This window comes from Diorhabda carinulata, chromosome 5, assembly GCF_026250575.1.
Source record: "Diorhabda carinulata isolate Delta chromosome 5, icDioCari1.1, whole genome shotgun sequence".
Lineage (NCBI taxonomy): Eukaryota > Metazoa > Arthropoda > Insecta > Coleoptera > Chrysomelidae > Diorhabda > Diorhabda carinulata.
Window position 1 is genome coordinate 27,862,585 of NC_079464.1, and position 14,773 is coordinate 27,877,357.

General features: G+C 32.7%; 1 protein-coding gene across 1 annotated transcript in view; it reads left to right on the forward strand.

Annotated features, from left to right (window-relative positions):
* Positions 1 to 13,862, forward strand: part of LOC130893841 (zinc finger SWIM domain-containing protein 6-like) — a 168,600-nt gene extending 154,738 nt beyond the window's left edge. Inside the window, exons 5-17 of the mRNA XM_057800259.1 lie at positions 345 to 637; positions 2,315 to 2,617; positions 2,732 to 2,931; positions 4,065 to 4,276; positions 4,462 to 4,652; positions 4,714 to 4,909; positions 4,986 to 5,152; positions 5,209 to 5,611; positions 5,668 to 5,831; positions 7,668 to 7,934; positions 7,997 to 8,215; positions 8,275 to 8,606; positions 8,671 to 13,862. Coding sequence (XP_057656242.1) covers positions 345 to 637; positions 2,315 to 2,617; positions 2,732 to 2,931; positions 4,065 to 4,276; positions 4,462 to 4,652; positions 4,714 to 4,909; positions 4,986 to 5,152; positions 5,209 to 5,611; positions 5,668 to 5,831; positions 7,668 to 7,934; positions 7,997 to 8,215; positions 8,275 to 8,606; positions 8,671 to 8,851 — 3,128 coding nt within the window. The 3' untranslated portion in view covers positions 8,852 to 13,862. The remainder of the gene's footprint in view (positions 1 to 344; positions 638 to 2,314; positions 2,618 to 2,731; positions 2,932 to 4,064; positions 4,277 to 4,461; positions 4,653 to 4,713; positions 4,910 to 4,985; positions 5,153 to 5,208; positions 5,612 to 5,667; positions 5,832 to 7,667; positions 7,935 to 7,996; positions 8,216 to 8,274; positions 8,607 to 8,670) is intronic.
* Positions 13,863 to 14,773: the final 911 nt, after the last annotated feature.

Here is a 14,773-nt window from a genome sequence, read left to right on the forward strand (position 1 = left end):
TCCTTTCAACATTTACCGACTTAACTGGAGCATATTTGAGTGATTGATATCTAACAAATTCCCCAAACTTACATCAATTACAAAGTTTCTATTTAAAATTTCGTAAATTTTCTCGACGGTTTTGAAGCTGATGTTTTGTTATGAAACGGTTGAACTTTTTGTATTTACTGAATTGCCAATTTTACCTTAAACTATTGCTCTCTATAAATGCAGGTGTACACAAATATCAATTTAGTAATTAAATTAAAAATATATAATTATATTGGTTTATAAGTCGTTTTAGCAAAAAGTACCTACTTCTAATTTTCTTTGTTCACTTTATGTATACCAATAACAATTTGTAGAAACTCTCCTACAAATGGATCGACAACAGCTACAAAAGTTCGTCCAGTACCTTATATCGGAACATCACACAGAAGTACTTCCCACAGCTCAAAAACTCGCCGACGAAATCCTTCAACAACGATCGGAAATCAATCAAATTCCTGGAGCTCCTGATCCTACAGCGGGAGCCTCCGCTGATGATGAACATTCTTGGCATCTGGACGAAGAGCAGGTTTGCGAACAGGTCAAAAGTTATCTTTCACAAGGAGCTTACTACAATGCCAACAAACAGTTGAATTCGTTATTTTCAAAGGTAATTTACCAATTTGTAGCGACTGTACTATCTGCACATGTTTAGTTTTAGAGGTTTTGCTAGATTTATTATCAGCTTTTTAGATGATTCTTTGATCTGATTCCTTTGTCAATTCTACTGCTCTGCTTTTTATCTCCCGCTTTTTTTCCGACTTACTGGAGTGAGCATGTTAACCTTAAAAGATAGGTTGAGCTCATTGTGGGATGAATCATCGAAGGAAATAGATGAGTTTGAAGAAGCCGGCTTCTTGGAAGGCTTGTTTATTTTCATTCGAACATGATGGTTGTAACTCCAACTCATTTGTGACTTCACTGGGCAAGAAGGCTTCGTCAGGTGTAACTTTGAGGTTAAATGGATAGATCCCGCTGGAGACCCAGATCGATCATCTTTTGAGGTCATTGTACGATCTCATATTGAACAAAAGATTCGGTCAAACTTGGATTCATTGATATCTTCATGGTTAGTTTGGTCTAGAAGTAACTCCTATTCCCAATACTCATCAAATGGCTAAATATTGCAACTCGTATGTTGGGTTCTCGTGTTGTTCAGTCTCATCAACAATGTTGTAGTCGAGGTGGGAATTCACACCATCAAAAATGAGCAGACATTGTCAACTTGGCTTGAACGGATGGGGCAGTAATAATCGAGTCTTTGGGCCTCATCTTAATAATAGATCCATTTCCATACTAGCTTTGACTTAATTCTGTAAGGGTCAAGAGCTTGCAGGGTTGGCACGATGATTATCTTCGCATTGCGGTAGTTTCGTTGCATTTAAGTATATCTTATGTTTCCGCGTGGATAATGGAAAGTTATGAGCCCATTGGAATAGCGAGTTTGGTTCCTGGACCATATATTCCTGCCACTACATCTTCATTTTCTGTTTTCTAGCCATGAGTGTAGAATAATAATGAACGTCGTGGGAACGCAATCTCTGCAATTGTCCATTGCCCAGTCAGGTCACCGGGCCTCATGTTCTGTTCCTTGTATGCTTTTATTACTTCACTTTCTATGAAGGTCTTCAAAGAGGGCTTGTACCGTGGGGTATGACCGTGTATGACTTGCAACTTCTCTAGGGTTATTTCCCCAATTTAGGTTTCTGTTCTTGGCCACCATATGAAAGCTGCCTACCTTATCACACAACACACAAATCATTTTTGGTTTTAAGCCCCATGTTCCTTCGGCTATTCTGCAGCAGTTGTATAAAGCACTACGACATTATCTGATAAATCGTGCAAAATCGACACACTACCCAAAGTATACATAAGACCATAGGTCGAATGAAATATTCCTGATATCACTGCTTAAGAAAAAACTCACCTGTATGACAGGTTAGTCTTCGAGTCCAGTACAAAACAATGGCGGCTCTCCCAACCAGTTTCATTCTAGGTGGATAAGAACTACATGGGTTTCTTTGCTTTAGGGGATGCTAGAAAGTACTGTGGCTTGATAGAAACAGTGTGGCCGCCATTACCTTCATTGGCCATTTTGTTCATTAATCTCAAAATGTTAAAAGTTTCAATCGAGTTTTTACAAAGTTTATCAACTGTTATTCCCACTGTATTCTCTGCATTATGTCTACGTGATCATTTTTATATTTATCCATATCTGTGTCACTTTTGAATAAAGTTGTGGTTGTTGATAATTCACTAATATTTCTTATTTATAATTTTTATATAGGTTAGAGAGATGCTGAGAGCACAGGATTCTAACGGCGCACGAATGCTGACCCTCATCACCGAACAATTTCTTTCTGATCCCAGATTGCAAATGTGGCGTAATCAAGGTACTCCTATGACGGATAAATGTCGACAGCTCTGGGATCAGTTGGGCTCTTTATGGGTATGCATCGTCTTGAATCCAAATTGCACACAACAAGAAAAACAACATTGGAAACAGCTCTTGGAAAAATGGGCGGTGATAGATGTATGTCCACCAGAAGATCCAGATTTTAGATTACAGCAACAGGGATCGAGAGATTCTGTAAGTTACAGTTTAGCCAATCAATCACAATCTTTCCATTATTCTTATAATTGGTACCGAAAGTACTAAGTAGTTTTTGTTTTTTGATGTGTGGAATATTTATTTTTGTTTCAGTATTCAACAAGAGATAGGGACCGTGATAGGTATGATGAGAGGTACCGTGATAGAGATAGGTACGCTGACAGGGAAAGGGATCGAAGGGAAAGGCGGGATCGCGATAGAGAGAGAGAAAGAGACAGAAATCGTGCTATGTACGATTCATCGGATAGTTCAGAAGATGATGACGAAGAAGATTCTAATTCTTATACTCATAGGTGCGCAGTTTATTATGCTTAAATATTCTTTAATTTCACTTTTTTTTTGAAAAGTAGTTATACATAACTAAATTTCAACATTTTTGAGTTACCCATTCCTTTTTATTTGTGCTTTTATATCTCACACTTTGATCTGTTTTTCTTCTTCAGTTTCATCTGTTAACTGTTGCATTCCTGTGTAATTTTCAAAATTTTTCCTGGAACTATTTTTTTATTCAAGAATCATAATTCTGGTCTATATCCTAGAAAGTCTAACTATATCATCGATAGTTCATCCTTTTCTAGGTCTTATCTAATTCTAACCAGAGTAAATATTTTTTTTTCATCCTTTTCTTCCTCAGCTGTTGTTTCCTTGTATAAATTTTAAGTTTTTATTGCTTATTACCTGCTTTAAATTGTAGGTTGCCAATTTTATCACGGTAATATAGGCCCTTTCCACGGTAATTTCAGTTCTTTTTATGGTAATTCCAATTTTTTACGGTAATATCGATTTTTCCATAATGATATTGTTTTTTTTTTCATAGTTATTTTGTTTTTTTTTTCTACAAAATTATCAATTTATTTATGGTAATTTGACATTTTTCACGGTAAAATTAATTTTCATAGGAGTATCAGTTTTTTCATGGTAATTCCCAGTGTAATTTTGGCCTTTTCCACAATAATTTCAGTTATTTCACGGTAATATCGATTTTTCTATAATCAAATTGTTTCTCTTCATGGTTATTTCGTTTTTTTTTTAATTATCAATTTATTTATGGTAACTTGACATTTTTCACTGTAATATCAATTTTTTTCATAGGAAATTCAGTTTTTCCATGGTAATTCAAATTTTTTAACGGTAATTTATAATATATTGACTTTTTGCACGGTAATTTTACACAAGGTAACATCGACAGTTAGTTTGGAGTCTAACTACATCCTTTCCCTAGTTTTTTGTAGTCTTTAACAGAATCAAGGATATTTTCCTTATTCTAGCAGTAGAGTTTTCTCACTTCATATCTATTTTGAGTCGTGATTCTTCCTATGATTTATGTCTCTTATTTGCTGCTTCGAACACATTTTCGAGGCTAACTGTGTCCATTATTCATTTAGCTTCATCACTAACCATAGTAAACATTTTTTATATTTCTTAGGAATAGTAAACGTCTACGTTTGACTGGTAATTCCAAATCACAACCACCTACTTTACCGAGATCTATATTCCATAGAGCATTAGATGCCGTTGGGATGTCTTGGGATAACATGCATCTTAAGAATATTTTATCTAGTGATACTTACTGTTCTCACGTTCCTGATACCTCTAGTTCCGGTAGTTTTAATTCACAAGGACAGCCATTATGGCACGGTAAGTACATCAGGATATTGATAATAGAATACTAACACTACACCAACACTCACAATTACACTGGTGATGATGCAGTTTAACCATTGTAAGACCTACAAACTGTTTTATTGTCCTTACTCTCAACTCCATGTACAGGAAGATGCTATGTAATAATAATAATAATTCTTTTTTGCTTGTAATTATAGAGTCAATTCCTTTATGTGCTGCTCGCGTCGATTCTCTTCGTTCACATGGCCATATGGAAGCAGCTCTTAGATTGGCAGTTTCAGTTGTGCGTACAATGAAACAACAACAACTAATAGCACAAAGAAAATGGCATGAAAGTCAACAAAACACCAGTGCGAGTACCAGTATTAAAACTCCACCTAGCTGCAAGGTACTAATTTTTTTTTGATAAAAAATGTAATAAATAAAAATGTATATTTTTTTTAACTAAGGTGACAGCTTGTACTTCTCGATGTCAAGGTCAATGTACTGTTACTTCTTGTACTACAACATCAGTAAATGCGCCTACTAATTTAGACGGATGGGTGGGTCATCCATTAGATCCCATCGGTTGTCTCTTTGACACATTGGCAGATGCATCTGTAGTACCAGAACACGAAAGACCTAGAACACCAACTAGTTACTTAGGTAAGTAAATCATTGGATTTAATCTCTATAGGAGTTAAGGATAGTAGCAAATGAACGTTTTCTATTGTATTTTTAGATTTAGTAGGTATGGAAGATCAACATAGTAATCTAAGACCTAGATATCATCATGTTCCTGTAGTTGGTTCAAGAGATAGATCAGAGACATATCTAACATTAGCTTTTGAAATAGCTCTTATCGGCTTAGGTCAACAGAGAATCATGCCTGTAGGACTTTACGCACAGGTTTGTATCTAACAATAAAGAATCTATAGTTTTTATTTATTTTTCATTGAATATAGGAAAAAGCGTGCAAACAAGAAGATCGTTTGATTGCAAAACTTCAAGAAATTGAATTGGATAATAGTTTAGTTGCAGTCTTGCGTCGTCAAGCTATAATCCTTTTAGAAGGAGGTCCCACCAGTGGCTTAGGTATCGGAATCCACCCAGAAAGTATTCCCATGCATACTTTTGCGAGATTTTTATTTCTATCCCTTCTCAATTATTACCCAGATTTAGCCTACGAAGTCGGTTTGAGGGCAATGAGGTTACCTCTGTTAGAAGAACACGAGGACTCCGACGATCCTTTAGGAGGTAACCCAAGTAGTTCTTTGATGATGAGCAGATCACCGAGGTGGTTTACTTTAGGACACATCGAAACTCAGCAGTGTGCTTTAAGTTCGACTATGCTGAGTGCAGCTAAAGGTAACCCAAAGTAGATTGTAACATTTTGCAAAATAAAATTATATTTTTTTCAATAGGTGAGGTGATGCGTTTAAGGACGGTTTTAGAATCATCTCAGAGACATATCCACAGTTCTTCCCATTTGTTTAAATTAGCCCAAGATGCATTTCGTTTCGCCACGCCGGAAAATGGACCTAGACACCCAACACTACTCAGTGTAGCATTCGAATTAGGATTACAGGTATTATCAATAGAATTATTTTTATTCCATTGTACTTTTCGATCATTTAATTTCTACATACATTATTAAATAGGTGGATAATAATCCACATAACCTATATTTATTTCAACTTTAACAATAACTATTCTTCCTTGGATGTATTTAATGTGATCTTTCTGGAACTATCTACTTCTTTTACATTTGACAATTTGTTTATCGTCGACAGTTATATGTTACAGGAAGTGACCAATAAATGTGGTCAAAATAAGCAGCCGAACAAAAAAATCCTCATTTATAGAAGTGTTAATCATAGAAATCATTTATACCTCAGGATGTATAATTATCCAATATTAAATTGTGAATTTACTTATTTATATTTTCTAAAATTTTATGGACATTTTCATGTGAAAAATCTTCTGGTACCACTAAGAGTTGATTTCTTGCAGTCATGATGTTATCTAAAAAAATAAATTTGAAAATTCATCACTGAAAACATTTGTGGAAGGTTAGCTGTCATCTGTTCCGTTGTTACCTTCTCATTGGTGTCAAAATGTTTCATTTTCGGAAGAGCCAGAAAAAAAATGGTACTAAATCTAGTGAATAAGGTGGTTGTGGGTAACCAAGAGACTTGTAAATAATCAAATAGTCATGAAGTAAAAATTACTTGTTACACATTGTAAAGTGGAAAGTCATGAGGTCTCTTTTTTCACATTATGTTTCAAAAAACGTTCCTTTTCTAATATTTAAAGTTTACAGTTATTCAGTATCAATAAAAAAGCTTTAGAACTAAAACGATTTAGTGCTTTTTCATATTTTACATTCGTCCGATGATGAAGATGTAGTGCCATCGTTTCCAGATTACAATTATTGTTCTATCTTACACTGTACTGGCCGAACTAACTCTAGACCCAGTACAAAAAGTGCAAAGTATTATAAAATGAAATTTAATGTTTTTGTAAAAAGTAAACAGTCTTTATTGTTAAACCAGATCACACAATATCTGTATCAATTTCCTCATCAACTCTAATGTTTCCATCTTCCTCATTATTGAGATCTTCGGCTTCATTGTTGGGACCTTTGACTTTTTAGCTTTCCAAATCTCGATAAAATTTTAGCGTCTCGTGGTTTTTTCACCCTTATCAGTTTCGCAACATCCTTTACTTTTGCAGCTTTAAAGCACTTGTTGATGACTTCTTGGTTTATGTGAGACATATGAAACTTTGGTTTTGTAACATATTTTGCTTGACAAGTTTCAGTTCTATAAAAGACTTCACCCTGGACCAGAATGTTATTTTTCTTCCTGTTCTTTTTCAGCATAATCCTTTTTGATTTATTGAACTATTTGAAGTGCCACAAATTTGGTTTTTTGCACTTTTTTAGAATTAAACTTCCAGTCTTTAACCAGGACAGTGACTCCAACTCCATGTTTTCTCAAAACGTCTTCATACTCTTCCAGCTTAAGAATAGTATCCTTTTTTTCCAAATCTTTCTTAATCAATCCAAACACCCTGTGGAAAGGGTAAACAACTCAAAACTAGGCGGATTTTGAAACTAAAATTGGCGTAACTGCCTTTAGGCTTGGCGAATATTGCAACTAAACCTCAACTCTAACCCCTAAATACACTAAGATGTGGCGGGATTAGTTACAAAATAACAGTTGTACTGTTCGAAAAAATTTGGACTTGCCGGATTTTGATTGTATTTGGGGTTGGTTTGACATTGTATTTATCCTCAAGTCTACCTTTGAATTTTCCAAACACTCAATTGGCAATAGAAGTTTGAGCAAAAAGGTTTTAAATGATAAATATCATCACGAAGAGTCTAAAGTAAAATACTGCATCATATTTATTTTTTCAGGTAATGAGAATGACATTATCTTCTTTGAACTGGCGTAGACGCGAAATGGTGCGATGGCTAGTAACATGCGCAACTGAAGTTGGAGTAGACGCTTTAATCTCCATCATGCAAAATTGGTACCAGTTTTTTACAGCCACAGAAGCGACAGGTCCAGTAGCGACTACCATTATGTCTCACAGTACCATCATGCGGTTGAATTTGAATTTCGGACAGCAAGAAGAGTTGTCGAGTTGCGCCCGCACTCTGGCGCTACAATGTGCCACGAAGGTCGGTATAATATTTATAAAATTAATTTGAAAAAAAAAGTTGTATTTTATTTTGTTACTAAGGACCCTCCAAATTGTGCCTTGAACGCTTTGACCTTGTGCGAAAACGAGGCTCTAGCCTTTGAAACTGCTTATCAGATTGTTGTGGATGCTGCATCTCACATCATGACGTCTTCCCAACTATTTACCATTGCTAGGTACATGGAACACCGCGGATATCCTACAAGAGCTTATAAACTAGCCATGTTGGCAATGAAGAATGTCCATCTAGCATACAATCAGGTAATAATTTTATTTTAATTATTATTCTACATATGATTATATTTCTAATATGTTTTAAGGATACTCATCCTGCAATAAACGATATCCACTGGGCGTGTGCTTTGAGTCATTCTTTGGGAAAGACTGAGCTTTCAAATATGATACCTTTATTGGTGAAAAACGTCCAGTGCGCTACAGTCCTTTCGGATATTCTACGAAGGTGTAGCATGACAGCACCCGGTATCAGTTGTCCGCATCCAGCTCCATTAGATGGTGGTAAACACCCCCACCCTCATCGCGGCGGAAGAGGATGCAGCGGTGGGGGTATAAAACCACTTTCTTATGACAGACCGCCTCTGAGGCAATTATTAGAAGCTGCAGTAGCTGCTTATATCAATACTACGCATTCTAGGTGAGTAGTTTACACTTTAAATAAGGTAAAAGCAAAGTGTAATTGATATTTTTATTTATTATAGGTTAACTCACATCTCACCTCGTCATTACGGAGATTTCATAGATTTCTTAACGAAAGCACGAGATACATTTGTGTTGGCCCACGACGGTCACGCGCAATTTACTCAGCTCATAGAAAACATGAAAGTGGCCTACAAGGGAAAGAAAAAGCTTATGTTCCTTGTTAAAGAACGATTTGGCTGATATTCAATGAAAAAATGGTACGGATAAAACAGGCTTGGCAACTTTGGAAATTTTTCTCAACACCTATTCAAATTTTAAAGGGCATTGCTAGAGTGGTGTTAAAATGTGCAAAAACTATTTCATTGCATGTATATTCTAAATACTTTTATAAATATTGATTTATCTATTATTTATATATAATTCATGTTTATATATAGTACTTGTGAAAAATTTTTGTTATCATTTTTGCTACATTCTAGTTACATCACTATTAATGTTTTGACATTTTTGAGGTTACGGTATTTGTTCCAAAGCATATTTATTGTTATGGTCCAGATGACATTTTTAGAAAACATTCTTATCTACTTATTGTTGTAATATAAATATACGTTTTGATGCAATAATATTAAAAAGTTTTTGACAAATTATATTAAATCTCATTTTTGTATAAAAATTTCAGTGGATATTGAATACAAATTTTCAAAATAACGTCATTTGAACTATAACACAGTAAAATATTATTTGAAAATAGTAGTCACAAAAAATAACAAATTAAAAGAAAAGAAAGTGATTTTCATTTGATTTGAGAAATTTTAGTACAGAAATTTTCAAAAATTTGACATTGAAATATAAATACAAAACGTGTACAATACACATTTTGTGATTTTGATGAACAAAAACTTGAATTATTCTCAAATTTTGATTCATTCAATTTATTTTGAGAAATTTGTCTATTGCAATAATCAAAAACTTCTGACATGTTTTATTTTGAAATAGAACCATAAGTTACGTTAGGTGTACAATACATTATTATTTTTTAAACCAATATAAGAAAGTTTTTATCAATCAAAAATAATTAGGCACAATAATGTATATAACTATATATAATATAGACCTCAAAGATGTTCAAACGATTGTTCAATTTATATTGAGACCTTTTTGGAGGTTTTTGCTTTAAATCTGGTCTATACATACACAAGTACCCGTACATGTCTCCTATTTCTTTTGAACGTCAAAACCGAATTAAAAAATTGATAAGCGTCAATAAAATGATTATATAATGGTAATAAAGGACAATTAATAAAATAAATAGAGGAACTAATAGGGGAAAAAACTGAATTTGATATCAAAAAAACATAATTGAGATGGGAACATGGAAATATAACAAAAATAAGAAGAATACTTGATATTTAATGAGTATAATTATCTTTTGAGTGGTTAGAAAAGATATTCATGAATTTTTGTGTGGAATTGAGAGTATTTTCATGATAAAAATATGTAAATTTAATTTTGGAACAAAAGTGATTGATTCGGTGTTGTAATTCTGAAGATACCTATACTTCCGGTCAAAAGTTTTTGATTACCCTATAGTTTGCGTGATATACAACAAATATTATAACAATAATAAAACTACAGTTTGTAATTATTACAAATTTAAATTTTTGCTTCATCGATATAATCCTCTTTTGCTTTTATTATTTCGGTGCACAATTTTGGCATTCTCTGTAACAGTTTTTACAAATAATCGTCGAATATTTGGTTTCATTCGTTTTTTGGGATATTCCAAAGATGTGAGAGAGAAGTAGATTACTGCTTTCTGACTACCCTGTCCAATTTGTCCCACAACAATTCAATCGAATTGAGATCGGGCGATTGTGACGGCTAAATCATTATTTTCAGTACATTCTTCCTCTCCATACTCTTTGTATAGCTTTGAGGAATTCTTAGGATCATTGTCATGCTGGAAGATAATTATCTGCCGATCAGGCGCTGGCTAGAAGGTATTACATTTTCCTTTAATACTTTTCACATCTTTCTTTGTTCAAAATTCCTTCAATTTTCACCAGGTAAAACATCTCCCAAACATCATCGAGCCTTTACAGTCGGTATTATCAAAGGATCTATCATCTATTCTTGTTTTGATCTGCTTTCCTAGACCCAAAAACCTCTAACTTTGATTCATCACTCCATAAAGCTTCCTTCTACTTTTTATGCCTCCACTTTCTATATTCTTTAGTCCACTGCTTCTTCTCTTAATTCTAACGCATTAGAAGAAGTTTCTTCACTGCCACCTTACCAAATACGTTTTCAATGTAGAAGTAGAAGGCTGATCTCTAGGTTCATTGATCTGAGCTGCTATCTCTGGGGCAGAAGGCCGTCTTGAACATTTTCTATCGCCAAAGCTTCTGGTGGATGCCTATTTTTTCACGTTGTAGTCCACGGTACGTCGAGGTATTTTTAATTCGGCGGCAATGGTACGATTAGTTTTTCCTGAACTATGAAGACTTGCGATTAATGCACGATTTGTTCCTAGGCCTTACCCATTTTAAAACTTACAAGTCTGAATTTGCTAGGACGAATACAGTTCGTATACAAACTCACGAAAAGATGTCTTAGTCAAAAAAGTATAAACTACAATCACAAACATTATAATTGACAGTTAAAGAATAAACAAATCAGCCGGTACTTACAAGTTTTAATTTGTCGCACTCACCGACAAAATATAAAAATACGTATAAATCAAACATTTATGGCGTGGGCCAAAACTTTTGACAGGTAGTGTAACTTTGAACAGGCAGGGTATTTTAACAGACGAATTTCTTCAGCGTTTTTCATGTAAATTTTCAACAAAGTTGACATATTGATACCCTTATGTAAATTTTGTAATTATGTAGGTTAAGCCTTGATATCTATATACATAAAGAGAAAGAAAAGAGGGAGTTGTTTTTTTAGGATTGTATTAGATCTCATTATTGTCTTGATAGACATTTTAGTATTATTTTTATTTAGTAAAACCGTCGTTGAAACAAATTATAACCTCACGGATAACAAATTCTTTTACACACATCAATATTAAGGAATTTTATTTCGACTAACTTATTTCAAAAAATTTCTCATTACATCTCCAATGTTCTCTAACTTTATGATTATTTTGTTAGTCTTGCCAAAATAATATCTAGGTGCAGTTTAATTAAACAGGTTTTTTATTTTGAAGAAGTAAAGGTTGAATTGAGTTATTGCTGTAATTCTCACTTGAAAATTTATATAAATTTTTTGCACACAAAAAATAACCAGATGCATGGAACGAAAGACCCTAGTGTCAAACTTACATCCATTATAACAAAATAATTTGTATATTTTGAGGTTATGATTTGTTGTTCTCCGATATACTTTTTTGTTGGCTCAGTTACGTCTTTATACAACCAAAGATTGTTAATTGTATAGTATTTATGTAAATATAAATTACCAGGGGATGTAAAATACCCCCTAGAGATCGAAAATCGCCCGCGGATGATTTTAAACGGCGTTTTTCAATTTCTAAATTTACAAGGTAAATGCTTCCTGTTAAACATTACAGTATAATATCGATAAGTACAAATGGTTGTTTAATGAAAAAAGATGCAGTTGACAGTATCGTCAGTATTATTTGTCAACTGTGGTTCCAAAAAAAAAATGAAGCTACCTCTGATGCGTTCAGCAACTCTGATTTAGAAAAGTTGAGTGGAAAAATATTTTTAATAGTGTAAAATCGATGCAATATGGCAGATATCAAATTGAATAATTGCGATATTACTGTCAATTACTGAATTGCTCTTGTAGAGACTCTTGAAGATATCACAGTACATGACATGTTGTCCAGTGACACAGATTGTCCCCTTGCGACAAATATTAAACAGGTTACAGTTGATGATTGGTATGTCCCTGAAAATATATTCCTTTTTATAGATCACTTTTTGCCTCAATACCATATACATACTTTGTTTTCTCTTGGTCTATTCTAAATCCATAATATTTTTCAGCCTCTTCTAGTTTGCAGAATGCTCTTTCCATTTCTTTTTTTGTTGTGGTTATTGAGGTTAAATTGTCTGCATATGCAATTATTTGTTGTATATAATTTCATCAGTCATTACTTTGCTGTGTGAGTTATCTAATGTCATCTTGACTAATTTCACAATGTTTTTTAGTAGATTAAAGGCAGCATACATTTTATTCTATTTACTGTTTCATAAAACTGCTTAAAATATTTCGAAGATTGATAAATTTAAAATAATTCTTCAGTGTTTTTTCCACTTAACTTTTTTATTCTCATGAAACTAGTTATAATGTTCAACCAATATTTTTATTTGTCTTTCATTTATATCCATTCGCTTGTTGGTTGAATGTTGAAAATCGACTGATAATTTATTGTAAAAAGTATAATCAAATTGAAAAAAAAAAATAATGCATTAGTAAGTATGCAATATTAGGATTTAAATAACATCAATAATCAAAATTTGGATATTTTGTCCAATCAAAAAAATATATATAAGAAGCGGCAATACGTTTTTAGATTTTTTTTATTGACCAGTGATTGGATTGTTTTTCTTTTTGTTAAGTTACATTGTCTGTGATTATTATTATAATTTTAGCGAGAGGACTTCTTGTAAATGTTCGTTACAGATAAACACATTCAAATTTCATAGTAAATTAATTCTATTTGATCTTAAAAATTTCAAAATATACTAATAAATTTAGTTTTATACTGACTATTTGTCTTCTGACTGAATTTTTGTCTTCAATGTAAAAAGACAAATGTGCAAAAATATATTTTATAGAAAAATTATTAATGTTGCATAATTCACTATTATATGCTAAAGAATAATTATTGGGGATATTGAAATTCAACCTTCACGAAGCTTTAAATAGTGGAAGTTTGGTCAAAAGTAGTTACATGAAAATTTGTTGTTTATTTGTAACTTATAAGGTCCTCGATGTTTAAATGTGTCAAGTGCCACTGTTTTTTTTAATATTTAGTTGTTTTTTACGGAGTTAGGATTGTAAATATTCGGCAGCATTCCATTCCTTAAAGGTAATTTTATATTAAATTGATTGTTGTGTTGTGTTTAGTGTAAATTAGTTAGAGAAAGTGTACATATTGCCAAAAAGACAAATCGATTAGTTCTTTATTTGTTGATTAAAACAATTTCAGTCTGTCAGTGTATTGATAATTTATGATTATTTTTATGATAAATAAAGATATTTGTAATTCAAATGTTCACTTTATTACCCTAATACCATGCTCAAATATATTTATATTGTATTACGGCTGTTCCCAGTACATCCTGAACTAATTCCTTCATCAATATCATTGTTTTTATCACCTCACTTAGAAACTTGGTTCAAGGCACAGTGGATATGGATTTACTCCTTCTTGTTTCTAGTGTGGCAAGAAATCAAATTGTCACTTTCCTATATCTTCAAGGAATAACTAGAAATACTTCTTTTTGATGATTTTTACCTGGAAATAGCAGGATTTATTTAAAGATTGAATCAGTATAAACATAGGGTTGCCATTAATCTGTATTTGCTTCAATCGTAGTCCAGGTTTAAAAATTTATAAAATAAGAAACTTTTAACAACGCAGTGCACCATTGTTGTGATTTACTGCTAGTAGACGTGAATCCATCATCGTAAAAATTGATAATTTTTTGTAGGAACTGAAGCTCTAGGAAATGGCTGCTGATAAAAATTTACAGATAATAATTACTGGAAGTCACAACCAAAAGTAAGTTCGAGATTCGCTTTATAGAACACATCTCTCATTACTGAAACTGACTTGAACTTATTTACTTTAGTTATTATTACATTATAATTTTCGTGACTGGTTGCAGTTCCATAATTAAAAAAAATATATTGTTTTCGATACTGATTTTGTTATATATATATATATATATATATATATATATATATATATATATATATATATATATATATATATATATATATATATATCGATACTGTTTGAACAATCCTATGTTGCATAATATACTATGAATACAGAAAAAGTTAACATTTTTTAGAAAGAATTAATTGTCGGTTGGTCAGTATCGTTTATAAAATAAGAAAAGTATTTAGCAGAAAGTTCATGATTTCATCGATGAATAAATGTAGAAACATGCTGTT